At 40.7% G+C, this 25,471-nt stretch overlaps 1 protein-coding gene across 1 annotated transcript in view; it reads right to left on the minus strand.

The window, feature by feature from the left end:
- The window catches only part of RARB (retinoic acid receptor beta), a 168,442-nt gene that overhangs the window by 9,474 nt on the left and 133,497 nt on the right, over window positions 1–25,471 (minus strand). The window contains exons 4-5 of the mRNA XM_074195688.1: window positions 19,122–19,282; window positions 7,554–7,730 (exon numbers count right to left, since the gene is read on the minus strand). Of these exons, the coding sequence (XP_074051789.1) occupies window positions 7,554–7,730; window positions 19,122–19,282 (338 nt within the window). The remainder of the gene's footprint in view (window positions 1–7,553; window positions 7,731–19,121; window positions 19,283–25,471) is intronic.

Here is a 25,471-nt window from a genome sequence, read left to right on the forward strand (position 1 = left end):
GATGAGGCAAACAGGGTAAAGTGACATGCCAAGTCATAGAGCTAGGAGGTGTCAGAGGTCAGATATGAAGTTGAGAAAAGAAGTCTTCCTGATTCTAGAACTGACAGATAATACACCGTACCTCCTAGGAAGACCTGGGCACAAATACCACCTGTGTGACCTGGAGCCATGCAATTTTCAAGCATCAGTTTTCTCACCAGTAAAATGGGGATAATACGGCACCTCCCCTTCTCACTGGGATGACTGGGAGGATTCGACAAGATTATGTACGTAGAGGGCTTTGTAAACTTTAATGCACTCCAGATGCACATATATGTGTATATGCCCTAAATATATGGATATACCAGATATGGATACACATAAGAATGAGGCATTTATTACATGATCACTATGGATGAAGCACTATCTTAAGAGCTGGAGATATAAAAACCAGAGAGCCCCCTGCCTTTAAGAAGTTCACATGTTAACGGGGATGACCACACATACACAAACAAATGTAGAAGAGAGGCAGTAGATGACACCATGGATCGAGTGTTAGACCTGGGAGAACTGAGTTCAAATGTTGCCTTGGACATTTGCTAGCCATGTGGCTCTGGATTATCTGCTTACCTCCATTTCCTAATCTGTCATAGGAGCGCTAATACTAGCACCTATCTCCCAGGGTTGTTGTGAGAATCATGCGCTATTCAGAAACCATTGTGTAAGCCTTCAAATGCTAGGTAAATGCTAGTTTATTATTCTTGTTGCTGTTGTTAGAAAACCCCTCACTCCCAAGCTGCTGTCTCAGCCTTGCAAATCACTTTCATGACCATCTTGCAAGGCAAGCATTTACAATCATTATTTCCCTCTTTTAACAGATGAGAAATCAGAGGCCCAAAGTGATCGAGTGACCTGCCCCAAGATTATCCAAGAAATCTACTAGCTGGACTTCACATTCATTTTCTCCCCTCCGGCATATATTCTTCTGCACAGCCAAATGAGGACCACTGAAGCTTGCTTTAAAGTAACCAGTATGTAGATCGGCTTTGAAGGCAATCTTGGGAGGTTTATATCCTCATCAGAGAAGCTGAGGGAATCACTCACAAGCACAACGTTAATATCCATCTAACATTTTAAGGTTTGCAAGTAAGGCCAGCTGAGTTTGAGATTCAGTAAGTGTCTTGCCCAGGTAACCACTGTTATTAAGAGTCAGAGGTAAGGGGGCGGTAAGGTGTCACAGTGGATAGAGCACCAGCCCTGGAGTCAGGAGTACCTGAGTTCAAATCCGGCCTCAGACACTTAATAGTTGGGCACTAGCTGTGGCCTTGGGCAAGCCACTTAACCCCATTTGCCTTGCAAAAATATAAAAAAAAAGTCAGAGGTAAGACATGAATTCAAGTTTTTGAACCCAAGGATTATTGAGTCCACAAGAGTTGCCTCCACTCATCCACTCAACCAATATGTGGTCTCAGGGGCACTTAAAACTATTCTTACTTTGTATATGGACTCTGGATGGATCTACGTTTCTTTCTAAAGGGCCCAAGGGACCACATCTCTTGGTGTCAGTACATGTAAATCTAATGCATAACATGTGTATTTATATATATTCTGGAACTGGAAAGATTCCCTCTTGGTAATCCTAGACTCAAGTCTCACTCCCAGTTTCCCCATAAATGGAATCGTAGAATTATGTGTTTGTCCTTCTATAGGTGATCTTTATTAGCACAGAGGCCATGTTTGGGGAGCTCTGTTATTTGCCCTTTCTTTTCACACATTAGTACAAGCTGCTCATCAAAATACTATCTTTTTGCTCCTTGCACCTATCAAAACATGAGACCAAGGGAAAGGACTTACTGGGTAAAAAAAGGAGGAAGAGGGGAGACTTTAGGAAACAAGATGGGGAAAGCTCAATATAGGCAATGAGTGATTATCTCAACAGAACCCATCCAGCTTTTACAAAAATCTTAAATTGTGCTGCCTCATCATCAGCTCAATAATAGGATGGAAGGATCTGGACTCTAAGGATTTAGTGGAACATTCAAAGTCATGAATGAATGGAGGGTGGCCAGGCAAGTTTCCTGTAGAAACAAAAATGAATTCACCATCCAGCTCCCATATTTTACCACTCCCAAGATAGTTCTATTTCTCAAGAGAAACTGAATATTTGATTTCTGTCACACCACAGTCAAATGCTACTGGCGGACTCACAGTTTTCTTTCTCAATTCAAATAGTCTTTGTTTTAAAGAAGGATATTTTATCTAGAACCATCAACGTGAAGGCCCCATGAGCTGGCTAAAAATAGCAGAAGTTGTCCAGACTTGCCCAGGGGGGACCTAATCCCATGAGAGGATCCTCCTGACAGAGGGTCTATTGATTACAACATTAATTCGTTGCCAAGATAAAAGGGTCATCTTGACTTTCAGCAATGGCCAACCACTGATGATCCTTCAAATTCTGTAAACCTTTCGTCAAAGCTTACAAATATGCTTTTAAAATGGGTGGCTTGTTGTTCCCATCCTACACATCTGAAGAAGATTCAGGATCAGAATAGTGATGAGAATCAGTTCCTTTTGGAAGATCCCAGAGCTTTGAAGGTTCAAAATCACAGTTGTCTCTCATCACACAAACACACAAGAAATTCAAGACTGGTATTGAGCAGAGAAAGATGTCAAGTTTTTTCATATCTACACAAAAGTGAGAAACAACGCTGATGTGACTGACAGAAGACTGGGTTTGGTGTTGGGAAGGCTGGGTTCCAGTCCCACTGGCTAATGGTGCACAATACTAACCCCCTCGAGGTGTCCTGACAAGCTAAGACTGCAAGACTTATTTCCAAAAATAAAATAGTCACAATTATACCTCTAAATGATTTCCAAAGTTCTTTCACTGTATTAGAGTGGTGAAGGTTGGAAAGTCCTCAAGGCAAGCCTTGTATTTATGACTGGTGATCACCATCTATCCCAAAGGACTCAGTCCGGTGTTTGGTGTTATTAATATATCCAAAAAGTTCTTAGAAAGATGGAAAGAAATGTGGTTCTGTAGAAAGAGCAATGGTTCTGGTGTTAGAAGACCCAGGTTCAAATCCTGCTTTTAACTCCTTGTGCCATCTTGGGCAAGTGCTGTGCCTCTGTTTCCTCATCTGTAAAATGAAAGCATGGGTCTGGCTGGTCTCTGAACTTCCATTCAGCTCTGGAAATAGCAGTTACTAGACAAAGACAAAGGACCTGCCTTGAGTACCTTCCAGTCTTCACTATTCTATGAAAGAGCTGACCTCAGTGGTCTTTAACTATCATCCATTTTCAAATTCAATCATCTACTTGTTGGCCAAAGAGTGAAAGGAATGAAGTTAGGTTTTTTTTTAGGTTTTTGCAAGTCAAATGGGGTTAAGTGGCTTGCCCAAGGCCACACAGCTAGGTAATAACTAAGTTTCTGAGGCTGGATTTGAACTCAGGGACTCCTGACTCCAGGGCTGGTACTCTATCCACTGCTCCACCTAGCTGCCCCTGGATGAAGTTAGTTTTAACCCAATTATGGGTGCAGGCTCATTCGGAATAGGAATGAAGTGGGATGGCCTGTCTCGGGGTAATGGTGTTCCCCTCACAAGTGTAGCTAGACAACCCCCTTTCATATGGAAGGTTAAGAAGGGGATTCTTTTTCAGGTATAGGTTGCTTCCAAATCTGAGATTCAAGGCACTGGTGAAACAAGGTGTTTTCTTGAAAGGCCAGTAAGTCTTTTGCCAAAGCATATTCTTAATTATCTGAATTTTAGCCATTGCCCCACTTACTAATTCGAATAGAAAACTTCATGTACCCCAAAGCTCTTTAGAAGCTGCAGCAAGATTCTCTTGGGCAAGGCAGATTCAGCTCCAGCCTAGATTTACAATTCAGAGGAAAGAAGCAATCTATACTAACGGCATTGAGAGGAACATTTCATTTCTAGCTTTGTCAAAAGAGCAGTGCAGAGGGCTGTTAGTGAACAGAAAACAGTCTGGTCTTTTCAGTCTAGAATTTATCCATAAGGGGCTTGTTTTCTAAGCTACAGAGACTAAGCCTGGCTGTTTCCATGTATCTCTGGATCTCTGGGTCTGTATGTCTAAAGGGAGATATTTAAAAATGATGATGCACAGGCTGAGTCAACACATGTCACATAGAAATATAACACTCATTTTACAAGAAATCTGCAAGAACGTTGGATGGCTTGCTGGTCTACCAAGGGTCAAATTTCTGAGTTTTCTTCACCAATTACAAGGCAAAAGGTTGGACAGTTATTCACTGGGGTGATATAGGCAGGTTATATTCTGAAACTCATCTCCTTCCTTTGAAGGAAGACATTTGTATCAAGAGACAGTGAGACATAGAGGATCCAAGGCTAGAATGGTGTGGAAGAGGAGAAAGTTATTTAAGGTGGCTGAAAATAGCATGTTACAGGGTCATTCAGACACAAAAGAAAACCTAAGCTACAGGGAAACACATACCTTATTTGTTTAGAGTTAATGGGAAGCAAAGTAGGAGCCAACAGGACAAGAGGATCATGGGATTTGGAGCTTATCTGTAACTGAGAACAAATTCTTATTCTATAGCCAAGGCAAGTAAGTTCTAGAGAAGTGAAAAGACTACACAGCGGTCCCATAGATAGTGAGTAAGGGGACTTGGAATGGACAGCAACCCTTGAACAGAATCATCATCAGTAGTGATTATCTTGTCCCAGACCCTTTCTAGCTTTTTTGGGGACATCATATCTCATACGAAAACATTCCAGTTGTCATCAGGCATTATACTTCCTGGGTGTCAGAACATCACAAGAGTTCATGGGAATGATACACATCCCTGGAGTTCTGTGGATCATATCGAGCCCAAGTGCATGTTGTTTCTCTCAGGAGAGTGTACGTCTCTTGAAGACAGAGTTTACTTCTGTCTCAATCCTTGGAAACAACCAAAGGAACCTTTAACTGCAAGACAAAGTTACAGAGGCCCTTACTTGTGTGTGTGCTCTTGGAGGAACTTTTGGAAGAACATACAAGAGTTCTACAGACTGAGTAGTCAAGGATGGCCTGTGAGTTGCATCAGGGATGCCCTGAATTGAGGAGATCAGAGATTCTTTGAGGAGAGCATCATTAGCATCCTATCTAATTCCTGAATACTGTAGGTGTCTAATAATGTCCCCTGCAGAGGATTATACTTGAATCGATGAAGCAAACCAGGAATTCTAAGAGACAAGGTAGAGAGGGTGTGCATGCTAAGCTTGGAAGATAGCCAGTACAAAGGAGTGGAGATGGAAAATCTAAATTGTATGAAGAACATCTGCTTGACTGGGCCATAGAGGGTGTAAAAGGTAATTGTAATTATGTGCCTGGGGTCTTGTGGTGAAGAGTTTTTAATACCAAACTTTTAACAATTTAAATTTGTTTCTGGAGGCAATAGGGAGCCACTGAAGTTTACGGAGTGAGGAAGTAATGGAGTCAAATCTGTGCTTCAGGAAAATTCTTTGACTAGGTCCTTTGTTGTGTCCTTTGACTAGGTCCATGTGTAATTGCAATTCTTCTAACTGTAGTATTCAGTCATTCATAATTGCAGAAAATTACACACCTGCCACAAATGAGGTCCAGTCACTCAAGTGGCCTCAGTTTGGTCCTACAATTCTATCCAAAGTTTGCACTTGGATGCTAAGGGACTTGTTTGGACTGGCAGCTGTGTATCTCAGTAAGGGTTTCTGAAGCCAATGTCTGTCAATAAATGTTTATTAATACGTTTTACATAATGGGAAACATGCTCAGCAGTTGTGTGAAGGCCAGTTTCACAGAGATCTTTTGCTTATATTCTATTTCCTTATGCACATAGTATTGTGGATAATGACAACATTGCTTGAGGATCTCCAAGCACTCCTTCTTGCAGTGATTATGGTGCAGCCACAAGAGAAAGGGATTTAAAATCAGAAGGCTTAGAGTTAGTCATTTTTCACCCGTGAGCTCCTAGGTAAGTCATTTCTGAGCTTTAGGACTCCAATTTCACTGGTGAGAAATTCACACTATTTATATCACTGGGGTATTGTGAGGAGCAGATGAAAGAAAGAAGGGAAGGGATTTTTGTGAAGAGGAAAACAGGATATGATTGTCAACTATTATCATCATTACCATTAGTTTTAAATATTAATAAGGATAATAGAATGGATTGACCTAACCATCACCACAGGAAAAACCAAGGGGATAAAAAAATCCTTGTGTAAATTATAACCCAAAATAGTTGAAGTTCATATTTTCAGGAAATGAAAATCAACCAGGGCCTCCATTTTCAGTGGGAGGGTGGCCTGGCCTGCCTTTGGGAGATCTCAAAACTCCTTCAATGACGCTAAAATTTCTACTGAAATAATTGATAATCTTTTTAGTAAAAATGTTGTATGACCAAAGGCTGGACTCAACTTGCCCTTGAGGGCTGATTATTTTCTGTGGGAGTATTTATCTTGAAAAATCAACAAATGCCATGAACTGGGGCTTAGTTTAGAGTTTTTTTTGCAAGGCAAATCGGGTTAAGTGACTTGCCCAAGGCCACACAGATAGGTAATTATTAAGTGTCTGAGGCTGGATTTGAACCCAGGTCCTCCTGACCCCAGGGCCCGTGCTTTATCCACTGCACCACCTAGCCACCCCTGGGGCTTAGTTTAGTGTATTGTTGATTATCTAGATTTGAGAGTGTTGGACAAAATGTCAGTGATGCAGGATAAACTGGAAATTGGGTCTTACACCTTCATTAATTGAATAGGGAGGATATCAATAGGTAAAAGATGGCACCAGCAGTGCAAAGCAGAAGTGATCTAGGAAAGGGAGTGGGTGGATTCTCTTGGGGACTAAGTGCCCCTCCATTTACCCCACTCTGAGGCTGACAGAGTCAGGCCAGGGAACCATTATCTGAAGTCTGAATTTATTTTAAACATATTTTGATAAGTGTATTCAATGTAATTAATTCCCTTGGGAATCTTACTTTGTACCTTTAAAGACAATAGTCTAAAAATGCTGTCAAAAGGATCCATGTCATAAGAAGACATCCTCGAGCTGGCACTTTCGAGGGGAAGGGAAGGCACCCCCTATTTACAAGGGAGAGAACACTGGTTGCATCCTTGGGGCCTTTGGGTATCCCAATTGGCAATAAGAAAGGAGCTGATCCAAGAAAACTTTTCAGCACCAGAGTTCAGTTGGGCTTTTTCTTCAGTGGGCAATTGCAAGTTGGCCCCTGGAGATGAGAGAGTTAAGAAGGAGGAAAGGGAAGGGGTACAGCACCCAACCCAAAGTTAGAGGTCACTTTGCCAGCAGGGTGAGTCCCCGATGAGGCAATCATCTTAGATTCTTTGGAAACTACATTTAAAGGACCAGACTCTCTCTAGGTTCACAGAGAAAAACAAACTCAAATTTCTTGTTTTTATTCCTTGTTTTTAACACCACACCCTGATAATCTTTCAAGTGCCTGAGTATGGGGTGGAAGCCATAGCCCTTGGGGAGAGAACCCAAACTCAGGGGTTCCCAGATTGAGTCCTCCCATCCCCATCCTCACCCCTCCAAACAAAACCTGAGAAGGTACCTACCAAGATGTCGAGGCAGGCTGCTTTCAAGAGGGTGATCTGATCTGCGATGGTCAAACCAGTGAAGCCGGGCAGCCTTTTAGCAAACTCCACGATTTTGATAATGCACTTTGTGGCCAGCTCACTGAACTTGTCCCAGAGGCCAAGGTCCAGGCGCACCCGATGATCAGCACTGGAATTCTGGCAGTGGAAAAGGGAGGGGGGAGAGCGTCAACCAACACTGTTGAGTTCAGGAAAGTCAGTGGTTGCTTTGCAATGAAAATAAATACTTAAAAAAAGGGACGGAACCAAGGGCTGCCTATTAATAATGGGCTAACATTCCAGGCATTTTCAACCAAGCTTCCTGTTGGGTTGATGTTGTTTTTAGGCAGTATCTGCCTCTAAATTCTTGGGATGTTTCGTGATTCATCATAATTGATGTGGCCACATACACTCAGTCAATGAGGGAGTTTAAATATTTCCACATGGTGTGGAACCTCCTGCTGTGGGGAAGCCCTTGAGAAAGAGTTTCCACTAGAACCCTGGGAAAGAGGCAGATTGTTCCATACCTAGGAAGAGAGGCTGAGTAACAATATTTGGGCCTGGGATTTTCTACTCAAAGAATCGTGTAGAAAGTTCATCCTGTAACATGCAACTACCCTTTTAGCTCATACTTGAATCCCCTCTGCCCCTCACTGGAAGTGACCCAAGCAAAACTCCTTTCCCTGACCAGGCCTCAATTTCCTCATTTGTAAAATAAGGATGTTGGACTGCATGAACTCAAAGCCTCCTTCTAGCTCATTTCAACCCTCTTTTGGGCTGAAGTTTCTTCCTCTGTAAAATAAGGATGTTGGACCTGATGATCTCTTAGCACATGGACTCAGGAGAAATGGAATCAATACCTCTTGGTTTGACTTCCATCTGTACCATTCTTTGGTCTAATGTTTCTTCCAATTTTGAATGATATCCTATGAACAAGCTGATTGCTCTCAATGAATTCTATTCCAACAGTTTCTTCCAATTTTGAATGATGTCCTATGAACAAGCTGATTGCTCTCAATGAATTCTATTCCAACAGTTTAATTTAGATTACTGGATTCTTTAGCTGTGAAAGAGTATCCCAAGGGAAGAAGGGCTTTCTGAGTTCAAATCTGGCTACAGACACTTAGTAGTTGGGATCCAGTTTGCTTTGGTTTCCTCATCTGTTAAATGAGCTGGAGAAGGGAATGGGAAACCACCCCAGTGTCTCTGCCAAGAAAACCCCAAATGGGGTCCCAACAAGTCAGGCAATTGAAATGACTGAATAACAACAAAGAGAGTCCTTACTTGCCTCTTTATTCCTCTTTGCACAACACATGAGCTACTTGGGCCATCTTTACACCTCTTTTTCACCTGATGAGAGGCAGTGTGACTAGATGCCTAGAGATCCCCCCTTTTTTAGTTAGGAAGGTTCAAGAATTGCCTCTACATGTATTGGCTGCATGATCCAGAGAATAATTCACTGAACTGTTGAAAGCCCCAGTAATAGTTTAGTATCAGGTAGTACAGAGGAACCCTTTATTCCATAAAGTTGGAAGGCAATTCTACACTGGAAGGTTCCCTACACAAATGAGCTCTCGGGTCCAGACCAAAGAGAGAAGACAAGAGCATGCTAGGAGGCTAGGTAGGGTGTCTTACTATGGCATGAACTTGGAAAATTTGGAAGTCCATAGGTTGTTGGATGTTTGTCAATGGTGTTTCTACCCAGCAAGTGGATGCCAACAGCAGGATGGACAAGACTGGTATTTGGAAAAGGAAGGACCTTATGACTTCAAAGCTCACCAAACCCCGAGGGGATGGGAGCTGGGCAAGCTCTCCTGGGAGTGCAGGCAGCAATGATGATGGCTTGGATGAAGACTGAATGGGCTCTGGCTCCAGCACAGTTCATGGGGGTTTTCTAGACAATTAATCAAAATGTCAAACCTGGAGTCTAGGCTGTCATAGAGGTGCAAAGGATTCTCCAGGAAGAATGTTAGACTCTCGTGTGAAAAATAGGTCCTAGGGCAAGAGGCCTAGAACTCCAATGTCCCATTCATTGGGTAGTCGATAGAACATTGAGCATGGGGACCCAGCCCCTGAGTTCATATCCCTGCTGGGCTAGTTACTTCACCTCAATTATTTAAGTGTATATACTTTCTTGAATTATTTTATAATCATTATATAATACTATACATACAAATGATGGTTAATTATATTGAATTAGATATTACACAGATATATTATCAAACCAATCTATATATATATCAAATGAATATATGACATATCATATCCATACATGATATTAAAGACATTTATAAAAATAGTATATGCAATTATATAATTAAATATAACATGTTCCTATATATAGTATTTCCTAAACCACATATAGGAATTCAAAATTCTAAATTATATTCAACAGTCTAGATTACATAGAGAAACATTATATGACATTTAATTATATTTTTTACATTTTATATAATATAGAAAACTTCTATATGTAATATATAGGATATACTATAGTATGATAAAATAAGAGAAATATGTTCTAGATAATGTATAAAAATATATAAAATATATAATACAGTATATTATGCATAATTATCCTCTGTATAATATTATTCAGTATATAAACAATATATAATTTATATAAATAACATGTTATATGTAAACCATATTTATAAAATATAATTAATATATGTTTTATATGAATATATCATATAAGCAATATAAATTGTTTGAACAAATTTACTTATAAATATGTAACAAATATATACTATATTATATAACATAACACATTTATAATATATATTATGTATAATATATAATATATAATAATTTATGCCATATTATATAACAGAATACATTTAGAGTATATTGTATATGTTTACAAAAATTGTAAAATATGTAGCTTACTGAAAATAAATGACAATATATATTGCATTTTGCATATACTTATGGCACATATTACATCCCTGCCATGGAATGTAATCTCCTTGAGGACAGGGGTGCTGTCTTTGAACCCACAATACCTAGCATGTAAGAAACAATTAATTAATCATTTGTTGAATTTAATTGAAAGGAAATTGCTCTGGAGTCAGTAGGTCTTTGTGCATTAAGCTCCTCCTGTATACAATTCCCCTGATGGAGCTCCCAGCCGGGCAAACAAAAAGCAGTTCTGGTCGTGAGGAGCCCCTGCTCTAATGTAGGAGACACCATCTAAATTCAAGGTCCAGTATGATGTCCCAGGAGGAGAGTAAAGATGCCCTCAGAAGCATTAGGGCCAGGGCCAGAGTAGGGGCAGGAGGCAACAGCAAACAGGAGGATGAGAAATGGTGTCTTGGGAAAGATGTTGCCTGAGTTGGACTCTAAGTGGGATTCTGATAGAGAGTGAGGAGGGGGGTTTAGAGAACTTGGGAGTCACAATGAGCTTCTGTGATAGGCAAGGAAGCTGGAGATGGAACATCATCTAGGAGAGTTCTCCGATGCTGAGTGATGTCATGGGCACTATCCTTTCCTTTGCCAATAAAAGTCAACCCAGAGAACTGATCAAACCAGGATTATATTTTCCTTTTCTTTCCCCTGTCAAACTGACCAGCAAGGAAATCCAAGGAGAAAAGTTTGTCTAATCACAGAGCCTGAGGAACTTCCACCTTCCATCCTGACTATAAAAAGGCTGCCATTGGTTTGTCCTCTTAAACATTCCTTTCAGGGAGTGAGTATGTATCCTTTCGATTTATTTTATTTCATCCTCAAGGACCTTGGTGAAATACAGTACACTGGGGGGGAAATAAGATCAAGATGTGCGACCATTCAGACTGTAATTAAATTTAATAGGCAGTTTATCCAGTTCATAGAAAGATGGCACGGTCTTGAGCCTCGGAAAGTGGAGCCCCAAGCAGGAAATCATCGTACAATAGGGTATCCATCTGGAAAAAAAGGCATCGTATGGAACCAGCGAGTGTGAACGAAATCTTCATCAGCATCATACGAGGCTGCTTTATCATGCTACGGTGCTGGCCAAAGGGACTCAGATGCACCTTCCGTGAAAAATAATGCCCAACTGTCGTAACAGAATGTAAATCCACTCATGATTATGCAAACGGAAGCTAAGAGGCAGTTAATAAAACACAAAATAACTCAGTGTTTTATGAGATTGGCTGTTGAATTCATGGGCCTAGGATGGAAAATCACTTATATTTTATCTTCCAAATGCCACAAATAGCAAGCTTTTACCCATTTGATGTGGTAATGAAGGCGGGATCTGCTAGAAAGAGCCAACTGTTTTTAGCATCGTTCTTGGATAGATAACAGTGAAATAGGAGGCAAAAAAATGGGAAAGATGGGTGTACAAGAAGTGGGGAAAACCAGTTCAAAAAGAAATAAAGACAAATAATAATGGGGGTAAGAAGAGATTGGGAGATAATAATGGGAGGGTGGGAAGATATTGGGGGTACAAGAAGTGGGAGGAAAAACCAGGCAAATTATAAAGGATGGGAGGGGGTGTGAAGAGAATGGGGGTGTGAGTTCTAGGAATGGGGAAAGCAAGTTCTAAAGAAATAAAGACCAATTCTAGGACTGCCACCACCTATTCTTCACAAGAGAGAGCTGAAATCCTCTCCTGGGTGGCTTGGAGAGTTGCTGGGGTCCCCACTTTCCAAGCACACTCCTCCTCAGGCTTTTGGACTGCCCTTCCCAGAATGCCCTACTGCTGCACATATGGTGCCATGTGTCTCGACTACACCCTGGTGGCATCTTTATCAGCAGAAAAACCTGACCACGCCATGGAATCCAATTAAATGGCCGTTTTTTTTTTTTCCGGCACAAATTGATCCCTTCCTTCCATCATTTCCTTCTTGGCTGCAATCCCCTGCCTTCCTGAGGAATATTCCTCTCTGAATGAGAACGAGGTCATCAGAGAGGTCCATAAACAGTCATAGAGACACGCGAGTCTTTAAAAACTAGTTCACAAAGGCTCCCAGGTGTCCTGGGCTTGAACCGGGGCTACTTGCTCCTTTCTGGAAGCTGGAAATGGCTGGGCAGGGTTGGCTTCTTCCTCTCTGCCACTTTTCCCAGGGGCCATTTCCAAGGTGCTCTGGGATCCTCTGACTGTTTTCTCCCTGATCATTTGAGGGGAGCTACAGGCTGAGCACCAGAAAGGTCATGCCTAAATGAACCTGGGGAGGTTCATTTGTGGGGTGCTGATGGGGCATTATTCAGTAAGCACAAAGAGCTATAATAAAGGGTCAAAGCACCCACAGAGCTGCCTCCCCACCCCCACCCCATGACTAAAGTGTCATGTTGCCAGATGTACAGGGGTCAGTGGCTGAGAGGGGCAGGCAGGAGGAAGGATGCTGCCGCCCTTCCCTTAGTGCTCTTGGGGAGATAATGGATATGCTGCCTGTGCTCTCCATCAGGACTCCATGCAGACCTGGAATGACCAGGGCTTTCCCCCAAGGCGCTGAAATCAGGAGGGCATTTATCAGGGTCCCTCCTTCAGCAGTGCAGAAATAACTGAGTGATTACATGGTTCATTGCCTCCCCTTGGAGACTTGGAGTGTTTGAGGGAATTTAAGATCTCCCCTCTCAAGGTTCCTCTCTCCCTCCTGTGTTTTGGGGGCATGTTTGTTCCGGGGGGGGGCGCTCTTCTCTACTTTCAACTGAATTAGTCTTAAAAAAGTTGACATGTGGGTCCATTTCTTATTGCTTTCACTGGAAATGAAAACTGCTCATTATATCTCTGGCTCTATAGCCAGAGAGGCCTCCCTGTTGTGGTCAGAGGAATGGACATTAAGCAATGGTTTATACCAATGGCTTGGGAAGGGCTCTTCATAAAATCATCATCATCATCATAGGAAACATTTATCAAGAGAGAGAGAGAGAGAGAGAGAGAGAGAGAGAGAGAGAGAGAGAGAGAGAGAGAGAGAGAGAGAGAAAGAGAGAGCTTTAAAGTTTATAAAGTCCAACAACCTTGGGAAATAGTTACTGTTGTTATCCTCATTTTACAGATAAAGAAACTCAGTCAGAGAAAGGTAAGGGTCACACCATAGGCTAGATTTGAACTCAGATTTTCCTTCCTCCAGGGCCAGTACTCTATCCACTGTACCAGAGAGGGCTCACAAATTTAGAGATGGAAAGAACCAGAGAGAGACCATCTAGTGAAGTTCAACCTTCCCATTTACAAGGATGAGAAAACAGAGGTTCAAGCAGATTAATGTAACCCAGTCAAGGTCACAAAAGTAATCAGAGAAAGAGCCAGGATTAAAATGCATGTTGTCTGACCCCAAATTCAGAGTTCTTCCATTATAACACTCACCCCCATGTTGAAATCAAGTCTTCACAAACCATGAGACAGTCTTCACAAGCCACAGTCTTTGGCACACAATAATCATTGAAAATTTCTTCCTCTTTCCCTCCCTTCGTCTTTTAATACCTTTCTTATGTCTTTTCTCCTTCCTCATTTTCCTCTTTCCTTCTTCCCTTCCTCCTTCCTTTTGCTTCCTTCCTTCCTTTCTTCTCCTTTCTCTTTCTTTTGTCCTTTCTTCCTCTTTCCTTCCCTTCCTCTTTTCTCCCTTCCTCCCTTCCCTCCTTCCCTTCCTTCTTCCTTCCTTCCATTCAATATCCCTTCACTTAAATCCAACCCAATTGTCCTCAGAAGATGCTCAATGGCAGAGGAAAAATGACACTCTGCCCCTGTAGATCAACATTCTTCCATTGCAACTTCCCTGACTCAATGAAATCAGTTCCTGAGTAACACAAGACTATTCCTGCCCACTCATGGGAATGAGGGCCAAATCTTTGGACATCTCCCCTCTTGTCTCCTCTAAATTCCAAAGTCCCTGGTTTGATTTCAAAACTATTTGTAGATATTTCCCTCACCCCTACTCCCTTCCATCACCATCATTGTTATAGCTTCTTTCCTTTTCATATTCCCTATTCTTCCTTTACCTTTGGTGGCTTTTTGCATAATCATACACAAATTACTAAAAGTTGGATATGAATGCAAGCCTATTTACACAATATAAGGGCATAGTAGAGAAACTGGAAGGCAGTGAAGACCTGAATTCAAATCCTGCCCTGGACTTTTAATGTTGTATGGCCCATGAGGCAGCCACTTAATATCTTACTTTTCTCACCTATAAAATAAGGATAAAACTACCTGAATTGGTACCTCACAGATAGGAAGGATCCTTTCTTTGACTGACTCTGAGAATAAGTTGTTATTGAAAATATGAATGAACAAATGAATGAATGAATGAATGAAGAATGCTTCATAACGAAAAAAATTCTTTCAAATAATTTCTGTTAATGTCAGTTATTAGTATTTACCACATAACTGAGACAATCTGGCATCAAATGAGATGCAGAAATCTACCAAAAATGATTCTAGGACTCGAAGCTAAGGCTTTGGCTGAGCCTTCATCCAATGCTGCCATATGCCATCTCTGAACTAAAGTCTTCCTACCATAATCCTTGAGAAGCAGCAAATGCTAATTTAGTAAAACAGTAAAGTCCATTAGCCCAGTGACTGCCCTACTATGAATGTTTTTCCATTTCTCCCCAATGTTTCTTTGGTGGCACCATGATGTTGAGCATCATTTTTCTAAGTGAGTTGAAGACACCTTAGATCTCCCTATCTCAAACTGAAGAGCCTTGGAGAAGGCGGTTTACATTCCATGATGGCACATGTTGTAATTAATGGTTTGTCAAGATAAGAGTCACTGAGTCACTGATTGTGTGGGAGGAAGCAGACCCTCGGCATCTTTAAGAGGTGAACCTCATTGAGAGGTTTGTAGAAAATAACTGGGCATTGACCCATTGGTCCCTGAGACAGTACGTGTGTACACACACACACACACACACACACACACACACACACAAATGTGTTTAGGATTTTGCTAGGCAATGGGTTAAGTGACTGACTGTCTGAGGCCAGATTTGAACTTAGGTCCTGACTCTATGGCCAGTGCTCTATCCACTGTGCCACCTAGCTGCCTCAACAGTTTATAGCTTGAGCATAGAGCTCTGGCTCCTTTAGGGCTTGTGCTTGTTGCTCCCAGGTAGGAGAAAACAAAACAGACAGTGAGGCTATATCACCCAGGATTTGCAATGGTGCGATCTCACCATTGTATGAACAGGTGTAAAATGCCACCAGAGAAGCAGCAGGGGCACTCACTCTTCAATCTAAAGAGAGTCATTCTATGCAATGGCAGCCTGGAACCATAGAAAGTACTTTAGCTGAGAGCCTGGTTAAAATCCTACCTCTGATGCTCCCTACCCATATGACCTCAAACAAGCCAATTAATGGTCTTTGGGCTTCATCTTCTCATTTTGGAGGCCAAATATTTTCTAAATCACAAACTTGATTCCTCTCCCATAATCCTTGGGCCTTTCACAGTCTGATTCTAGTGTTCTACTGCCCTAACCATCAGGAGTTAAACTAGGCTAGGGCTATTTTAAATCACCTGCTCCAGAGGCAAGGCACCAAATAGCTGCTGTCCAGGCTCCCACCTTGCCCTCCTCTTCCTACAGGTCCCATTATCCTGGGACCTGAGCTTGAGAAATTTCCTTCCTGGGCCCAGCTTAGGAAACTGTGAGTGCAGTGGTCTGCCCAGAGAATAGGGGGGAGAACGAGGTCTGACCCCTCCCATAACTCACCCAGCCTATACTTCTTAGAGCTGAGCCTACCTGAAGCAAGAAGGAACTTTCTAACAGTTCCTTGGAGAGGAGAGATGCCAAGATATATCTTTCCCTTTCCTCTCTTCCCTTCCCCTTGGAGAGTATCTCTTGAAATAGACCATTCTACCCAACATCTCTCTAGAGTGTTTTAGTTTTTAATGTTTTAATTAACTTTTATTTTTTTAATAAAAAAATCTGTTTTCTCTCCCTCATTGTAAAAAGAGAATTTCAAAATCCTTGCCATAATATGCAAGTAAAACAAACCCCAACATTTACTCAAGATCTCTCAACCCACTCCCCAAGTACCAGAGAACAATTACAAGTGTTGGAAGATGACCAAGCTCAGGACAATAGAGTCATTTATATTTTGATTCATTGTTTTCTGAGTGTGTAAGCAGAAGGTCTCCTCTACAGGATTAGTGGGGAAGTTTGAGATCATTTGAGGGGTTTTGCTCCCAATCTGGTATTTTCTGTGAGGAGGAATCATGGCACATTGAACATTTAAAGTGGGCAACATGACTGTGGAATCAAGAGACTCACACATAGTTTCCCTTCAAAGAAAGAAGCTCTTTGGGTTGAGTTCTTTGTGATTCCAAGGTCTGACATGCTTTGAAGTTAGACATGAATCATAATGGGTAAGAAATAAGATTTAAAAAAAATTCTTTTTCAAATAGGGTTCTAACTGTTGTATATTCAGGATGAGTAAAATTCAAAATAAACTATGTTGTAAAGAATTTTTGATATGTAAAGCTTTGCAAAGGCATAGCTGCTGATCTAGTCCAATCTCAATAGTACATCAGAAGAGTTGAATAAGACGAACTGGGTTTGAATTCTGCTTCACCTTTTACTCTTTAGCAGTCAGTAGAATTTCTAGAGGCCAGGCATGGAGTTCAGGAAGTTCAGAGTTCAAATCTGATCTGACATTAACTGCATGACCCTGGGCAAGTTACTTAACCGGTTTGTCTCAGTTTCCTCATCAAAATGGGGATCATACGTATCTACCTCTCAGGGTTGTTGGTGAGGATCAAATGAGATAATCATTAGAAAGAGCTTGGAATTTGGTAGGCGCCATATGAACATTAATATTTATTGTTATTAATTACCCCCAATCTTAGTCACCAAATGCTCAGACTATGGCCATGATTCAAAAACCTCCCAGGACTGAATTTCCAGGAGGAGAATCATGGGACTAGAAGACACAATGCTTGAAATGTTGCCTATGTTTTTTCTAACATCCAAACAAATTGATTTCTTGAAATCTGCTTCAAAGGACCAAGAGTTATTAGAGAGGTAAAATGGTGCAACAGGGAAGGTGAGAAGGATTGAATTTGGAATTTGGGTCCCTGAGTTCACATTCCAGTTTTATCACTTACTACCTGTGTGTGACATGGGAAGATTCTTTACATCCTGGGATCTCAGCTTTGTCCTCTGCTAATTGAGGGGGGTTGGACTAGGGGGCTCCACGATCCCTTCCTAATAGTTCTTCAGGGAAAAAAAAGAATTCCCTGACTTTGAGGGAAGCCACAAGTTGATAGGAATGTGCTGTAACAACATGTGTATAAGGGTTTTAGCTCAAGTGTGACAGAAGTAAGGAACTTTGAAATAAAGTAATTCATGCTTCCTTCCCTAATTGAGCATTTCAGAACTCTCAGAATAGATGATTTTCTCTTGGAACAAAGTATATGTGGCATATTCATTATATTTTTGGATGAAAACATCTATGCACTATTTCCCAAGGCAGTGCAAAAAAGAATTATCCAAATGGGAAGGGGCTCTCTTGGGAAGTTGGGGGAGGATCCCCCTCATAATGAAAGCAACCAACAAGGTTGTTGGCATCAGGTGAGACACCAGATGTAAAATGCTCTGCAAACCTTAAAATGATCCCTTAAATGTAAAGAACTTTTGAAGATCCTTTAGTCTACCCCTCTTTATTTTATAGATGAAGAAGTTGAGGTCCATAAAAGGGAAATCACTTGCCCAGAGTCACTCATTTAATAATTAGCAGGGCTGAGATCCAAGTCTTTGATTTTCACATCCTAGACTCTTTCCATAGACTGATCTACCTCTCCCTTAGTAAGAGAGATGACACCTTATCACTGGATACTCCTGTGTCCTGAAGGTTTCTCTTCCTCGTTTCTATTTCTTCTAATCCCCAAGAGTCTCCAAAGATCAGCTCAAGTTCGACCTTCTTCATAAGAAATGCCTTTAATTCCAAGGTAGTTGGTTCTTCCCCACTCCTGAAATGACTATTCATTTTCATCAAGCAGAGGAGGAAGAACTGATTTCTATTTTATTTTTAATGGAAACACACCAGTGGGGGCTCATGAGCTCTAGATCACACCAGAAATTGTGAGTGTGAGTAGTAGGGAGCAAGAACCCAGAGGAGTATTCCCTATCCATTTTGCACTTACTTACCTGTGTGCCCATTCTCTTCTTCCTTTCCACCACCACTCCCTGCTCTCTCCCACCCTCCATTAGGATGTAGCCATAAGCTCCTGGAGGTCAGGGATTTTCCTCCTTATCTTTCCCATCCTATCTATGAGTAGCACAGTGTGGTCATGGAGGGGACACTTAAAAATGCTTACAGGACTTAATTGAGGAAGAAGGGCAATTCTGAACTTGGTGCCACCCTCACCCTCTGTGTAGATCTTGCAGTTTGACTGGATTCCTCTGTATTATCCAGGGAAGCATGTGTGTGCATGTGGGGGGAAGACAAGGTTAGTGGGATGACAGAATATATGAGTCAGCTACATGTGCTTCTTATTGCAGCATATTTCCCCTATAGATCATTCTTAGCATGGTGTGTCCCCCACAACAGATGGTTCTTTCCTTGTAACCCCCTACCCCCCACTAGACGCGGTTCTTCTGTGGTGCATTCCTCCTACACGTGAGTCTTACCGTAGTGTATTTCCCCAGCTGGCAGAGAGATGGAAAGGTTTCCTGGTGAGCTTTCCGTATCTTTTCAGTGAGATCATCCAGTTCTGCTGTCATTTCATAGCTTTCTGTGAATTCTTGCTTTGAAGGTTCTTTCTTCTTTTTATTTTTATCATTTCTGACAGCTGGAAAGAAGAGATGAGACAGTTCAGGCATTACCCATTGGACTGCGGCAAGGGGGCCATACAGCTCTATTCCCCAAATACTTCCTTTAGACTTGGTTCTATTTCTGGAAGATTTTGCTAAGAGAGAGAGTATATATTTTCCTAGGAAAAGTCATTTGGCATTGAGTGTGTGGAACAGTGAGTGTATGTATTTATGTGTTTGTGTGTATGCACATCTGTGTATAGACTTGTACAGATCTTTAGGTAACAGTGGAATCATCTAGAATTCACTCCCATTTCAGGAACTGTTGAGGGGACTTTCCATTCAGAAGCTCTAGTTCTAGGAAGAGAGACACTCATATCAGACAGAGCTAGAGTGTCCATTCCGAACTTGGGATGGTCAAAGAAAATTTAATTTTATCAGCTTTCTTTCTCTCTCTTGAAGAAATGATCTCCTTTCCCAGGACCTTGTGACTTTCCAGTTAGAAGCATTTGTCTTATTTCTATATGAATGATTATGGCAAGGATGGGAGAGCTGATGGTGAGATACTTTTGGAATTTTCAGTGGGGAGTTGGCTGCTTAAAGATCTGTTAAACAGGTGTCTGTCTTCCCCAAATATATTCTGGCTCTAATTACAAACAAGGAACTAAATTTCAACAAATCTTCCTGGAGGAAGTCAGCTAAGAACAGGGACACATGTAGATTCAGGAGTTGACAGAAGTCAAAGGAGTCAGGGGGAGATAGTGGGCAGAGTGGTCAGTCTGGGAGACAAAAAGATCTGACTCAGACTAGACGTAGAGGGGGAAAAAAAGACTTGGGCTCCAATCCTGCTTTTCATAGAAGTATGTGACCCTGGACAACCTTTCTGAGAGTCAGTTAGGTAGCCCAATAAATAAATATTGGATTGGAGTTAGACAGAACTGAGTTTGAATCCAGTCTCAGACTCTTATCTAGCTGTGTGACGTTGGACAAGTCATTTAACCAGTTTGTCTTAGTTTCCTTATATGTAAAAATAGTAATAATGATGATGATGATGATGATGATGATAATGATGATGATAGCAGCTCCCTAGAAGGTTGTGTTGAGGATAAAATAAGATTGAGTTTTCAGGCCACTAAAACCCCCAATCATCTTCAGACAAACTGCTCTTTAACCCTGGTTCCCCATCTTGTACTTAAGAAATTGGTTATTTGTACACCAGTGTAAGACTTGATATTTACCCTTATTGAATTTTATCTTGTTATAACATAATGATTGATTATAGATGCCTATTATTCTTTTTGGAGCCAATATTCATCACCTAGAATAGTAGCCATCTCTTCTGACTTGGTCATGTGGAAATATGATGAGTACATCATCAATACTTTTATTCATAGTAACTGATAAAAACATTAAACAGGAGTATCTGACCAAGTACAGATCCCTGGGCCCTCCAGTGAAGACTTCTTGCCATGTGGACATTGAGCTACTAGCACCATCTCTTTGAGTCATTCAACCAGTTCTAAAGTCATCCAAATATAGTTTTGTCCAATCCATATCTCTTCATCTTTTCATAAGAAAAGCATCAAATACTTTAACAAAAGCCTCGCTAAAACCCACATCAATAATATCTACAGCCTTCCCTCAATCTGTTAGTTTAATAATACTGTCAAAAAACAAAGTGATCTGTCCTGTACCATAGAAGGTCTTTGTCATCAATGTTTCTTACACAGGTCTTGAGAAAAAAGTCAAGATTTGAAGGTGGGTCTTTTGATTCTAAATCCAACTTTCTTACAAGGGCCTCACATGCCTATTTGATCTGAGACTAGTCTGGTTGCCTTTGACCAGTATTGTGATCCCTTTCCAACCACTGTACCTTCACATTCTCATTGTGATTGTCCCCTGAGATAAAAGGACTCCTCAGAATAGTGGGCAAATCTCCACATAAGGGCAGTGATTTGTCACACATGAAGCCCTGTCCACTTCTGGGTTCATTAGCTCAGGAGCTACTCATGGCTCAAACATATGATGTGTGCCAGGCTTAGAGAGGGCCACCATGTAGCAGCAGGACAAGGAGATGATGCATATGGGAACCCTTCTATGGCCAGGTGCTTGTAAGGGTCTCTCCTACTACTGCAGTTTTCCTTAGATTTCTGCTAATGGCCAAGCTCTCAGAAGGCCCCATGGCAAGTGTCCCTTGGCCCAGGAGCAATGACACAGAAGGAGGTTATTGGAACAAGAGGGAGATTAATCATGAAGGGAGAAGACCCATATGTAGATCATACTCTTGCTCTGTGAACAAATCACTTGTCTGCTCATTAGTAAAATGAAGGGATTGAACTCAATGACCCTAAAAGTCCAGTCTAATGCTAAAGGATTCCCCAACTCATCCTTCCATAAGACACACAACCTAATAAGATTCTAAAATTTGAAGCTTCAGAAATGGTGGGAAAATGGATGAAGAACTTGTAGGTAGGGAGGATGTTGGTCTTGATCCTCCTTGGGTATAATTATTTCAATTGTGCCCTGTGATAACACATTCCCTATGATTACATATTCCTGATGGAATATGAAGTAGAGGGATGATTACAGAGAAGTAGGGAAGAAGGAAGGGAGGAAAGGAGAGGGAGAGACAGACAGACAGACAAATACACAGAAAGACAGAGAAAGAGTCAGAAAGAGACAGAGACAGAATCCATACACCTCAAAAGGACCCAAGGAATGAGAAATTCCCCTGGCAGAGATTCAGGCCCAATGTTTGTAAAGTACTTTTCTGCTGAAAGGTCCTTTATAAACGCACTGTACTTCGTGTGAAGGTCTAAGTGCTACAAATCAGATAGGATGACATAAAATAACATATTTATGATCCCGTATCATATTGCAAATGAAATGAATGTAATAAAAGTGTCACTTGTACAAACACATTTGACGTACAGATGTTGCCCAATGCCTATGAAAACCAACATCCAAGCACTTTTACTTGAATGTCTAATCATTGAAATAAATGAAGCTGGGTTGATTTTTTACTAGGAGCACTTGGCTATATATGCATGTGTGTGTGTGTGTGTGTGTGTGTGTGTGTGTGTGTGTGTGTGTGTCTATGTGTGTGTCTGTGTCTGTGGAATGCTGATGCCAGTAACTCTTTGTCAGTAAGGCACCAGAAAGAGGGGAAGTCAATCAATTTTTTTTTCTTTAGGATTCAAGATTTTTTTTAAAAAAGGAGAACCTAGACCTCAAATCCTTTGGTGAAATTGCTACATAAACTGCTACATCCCGGTCCAGGCATCAGGGCATCTTACTGTAGCAAGCAGAGTCCAGGGTCGGAGCTTGGATAATGTCTCTTGCATTTCTTAACTTTGCCACACTTTCAGAAAGTCACATTCCTTTGGGAATCTGTCTTCATTTTTCAAAATAAACAAAAAAATCAGAATTTTTATTCCTAAGGTCCCTTTGAACTTTAAGTCGTAAGACTCAAGAGCTACCAATCAGAAAATGAAAAGCCTGGGGAAGGGAAGTTCTCTGAGGGTGGGGACCCTACCTGTAGTTTCAGTTTTTTCTTATCATCCTTTTCTCTTCCCTGACTCAGTTCCTAGTAGATGTGGTTGTAGATATGAATAGTAGGCATTGATTACATAAAGTAGTTCAAAAGTCTTTTGGCAGAGCTTACAATAAGTGGACTAGTATCTGACTCCCCTTCTCTCTACCAGTGGGACTTGGGGAGAGACAGCGAGCATTCTAAATCATTGCTTTCAGCTTTGTAAACTGAGGAGGTCCGATGAGCTGATCCCAAAAGAAGATAGGATAGATTTATCTGCTTATGTTGCTTGGAAAGAAGAAAATCCATTAAGACAGAATTGAATTTATTTGGATTCATACATTTCTAACAAAATGTAAAAGATATCTTGTATCAAGGTAATTAAGACTACCAGTTGTCATAAACAGGGAAGGCATCATTACTTCAGTATATGCATGTATGGAAAAGCAGAACATGAAATATATTTTATCATGTTTTAATCTTCCCTTTCTGATTTAAAAACTATAAAATCACATCCATGGATTTGAAAGCAAATTGATAAAGATATAATTTTCTCATTTAATGAAGCATTTTCATGTATATTGGAATAAAGTGTGTTTCAAAGACCCAGAAATGAAGAAGAGCCCACAATGATGAAGAGGTAAGGAGGTAAATTGGTTAATCAAGTTGTTAGGGGACCTTTCACTCCTGGAGAGTCACATCATTGCTAAGACAGAAAACTGACTTCCAGTCAAGATGGCAGAGAAAGAGGTTTCATTTTCCTCAAATGCATTGCCCTCAAAAAAAAATAGGAAAGACAAAGCAAAAGAAAATAGCCAAAACTCTACATCAGATAATACAAATATAAGAATAGAAACTGGATATGTGATTTTGTTAATACTGGCATTAGCACTTCTTTGAAGTCATAGCCTCAGAAAGTTCTGTAGAGTCATTACAAGTCTAAGTCACTTTACCCAGGGTCATATAACTTGTACATACTGGAGTCAGGATTTGAATACATGTTTTGTTTGCTCTGAGTTCAGTTCTCTTCTCCAAGCTTCCTCTTTGTTTAAAATAAATGTACTAATAAAAAAAATGGCAAAATGGAGAATGGTACTCTTATAATTTTTTGAGATGATAGAATGATTGAAATAACTAAGATGCCAGATGTGGTTGAGAGGAAAAGGAAATGATACAGAATATCCCAGGAGATGAAATATCTTCAGAGAGATGAATGTCCATTATAAGAAAGGAAGCAAGAATGAACAATAGTGAATTTGCAAGAACCAATAAAAGGAGAAGATGAATTTGAAAATCACAGGCTGATCTACTGAAGCTAGAGTTTAAAAATGTTAAAATTGGCTTGGCAGAAATAATGAAAAAGAGAGACAGACAGAGAGTGCCAGACAGAGAGACAGAAAGAAATATGGCAGATACAACAAGAATTATAAACAAGAATGACCGGTTGAAGAAACCAACTTACTCCTATGGAAACGAAAATAGTGGACACCACCGATGGCTAAGAAGCAACAGCTCAGGAAAGAACTCAACACTGAATAAATCAGAAACCCATAGGACCCCAATAGAAGGCTTATGTGCTTGTGGCACAGGACAGCAAGCTCAGAGTTCTTTGTAGCCTAGAAAAGGTATAAGAATTGGGAAGCTTGAAAACTTTGTTAGTGTAGACAAGTCAAATAGAAAGCGCATGGGAATCAAGATTTAACTTTAGTGGCCGTGGCTTGGCCATCTTTTGATCATGCAAGGTGACAAAAAGACCTCTTGGTGCTTCAATTTCCCACCTGTAAAATGGGGAAAATATAGCAATATTTTATAAGCCTCCTGGGAGTGTGTATAAAGAAACACACATGGAAGCAGTTAGGGAAGTATAATGTTAAGCAAAACTGCAAAGCACAGTGGGAAAAATACAGAATCTTCATTGCCTGAGACCACACACTGGTTGGACTTAGGATTCTTTTATACTTCATAAGTCATGCAAAATAGTAAATGGCCCAAAGAATGATATGAAGGACATTCAACTCCTCTGGAAGAGTAAGAAAAGACATGAACAAGAATGTCAGTTGTATCACTGGTATATGGTAAGCTCTAAGAGGGCAAGTACTAATAGCTTCAGTCCAGGGTCTTATGCTCAGTAGATGACCAATAAATACAAGTTTAATTAAACTGGGTCAATGAACCTACACTTCACAATCACATTCAGTTCAAAGCAATAAATATAATTAAGTAATATAATATAGAAGTAATATAATTAATATAATTAATGTGTGAGGTCATCTGTTGGGTATCGTGAACAAAAAAAATACAAAAAAGAAAGAGGTCTTGCTCTCAAGGAGCTTACATTTCACATGAGAGAAACAACATATACAAAGATACGTATAAAATTTATACAGTTTAAATGCAAGGAAAATTTGGGTGGAAGAATGGAAAGTAGAAACAACTGGGGGATCTGGAAAGCCTCATGGGAGAATCTGCTCTAGAGTGGTTCCTGAGAGGAGTTCTCAACTATATCAGGTGGTAGAAAATTTCATCTCTTCTGGGTTTTTCTTGTAGTGTCCACCCATTTCCATTTGTCCCAAAGGCTATTAAGGGGAGTTGTTTTTTATAACATCCTAGGGAGAAGAGATAAAGTCCTTCATTATCAAATACAAAATGCTCTGTTTGGCTCTCAAATTCCTTCTTAACTGGCCACTCCCTAGCT

This window comes from Macrotis lagotis, chromosome 7 (assembly GCF_037893015.1).
Source record: "Macrotis lagotis isolate mMagLag1 chromosome 7, bilby.v1.9.chrom.fasta, whole genome shotgun sequence".
In the NCBI taxonomy this organism is placed as follows: Eukaryota; Metazoa; Chordata; class Mammalia; order Peramelemorphia; family Peramelidae; genus Macrotis; species Macrotis lagotis.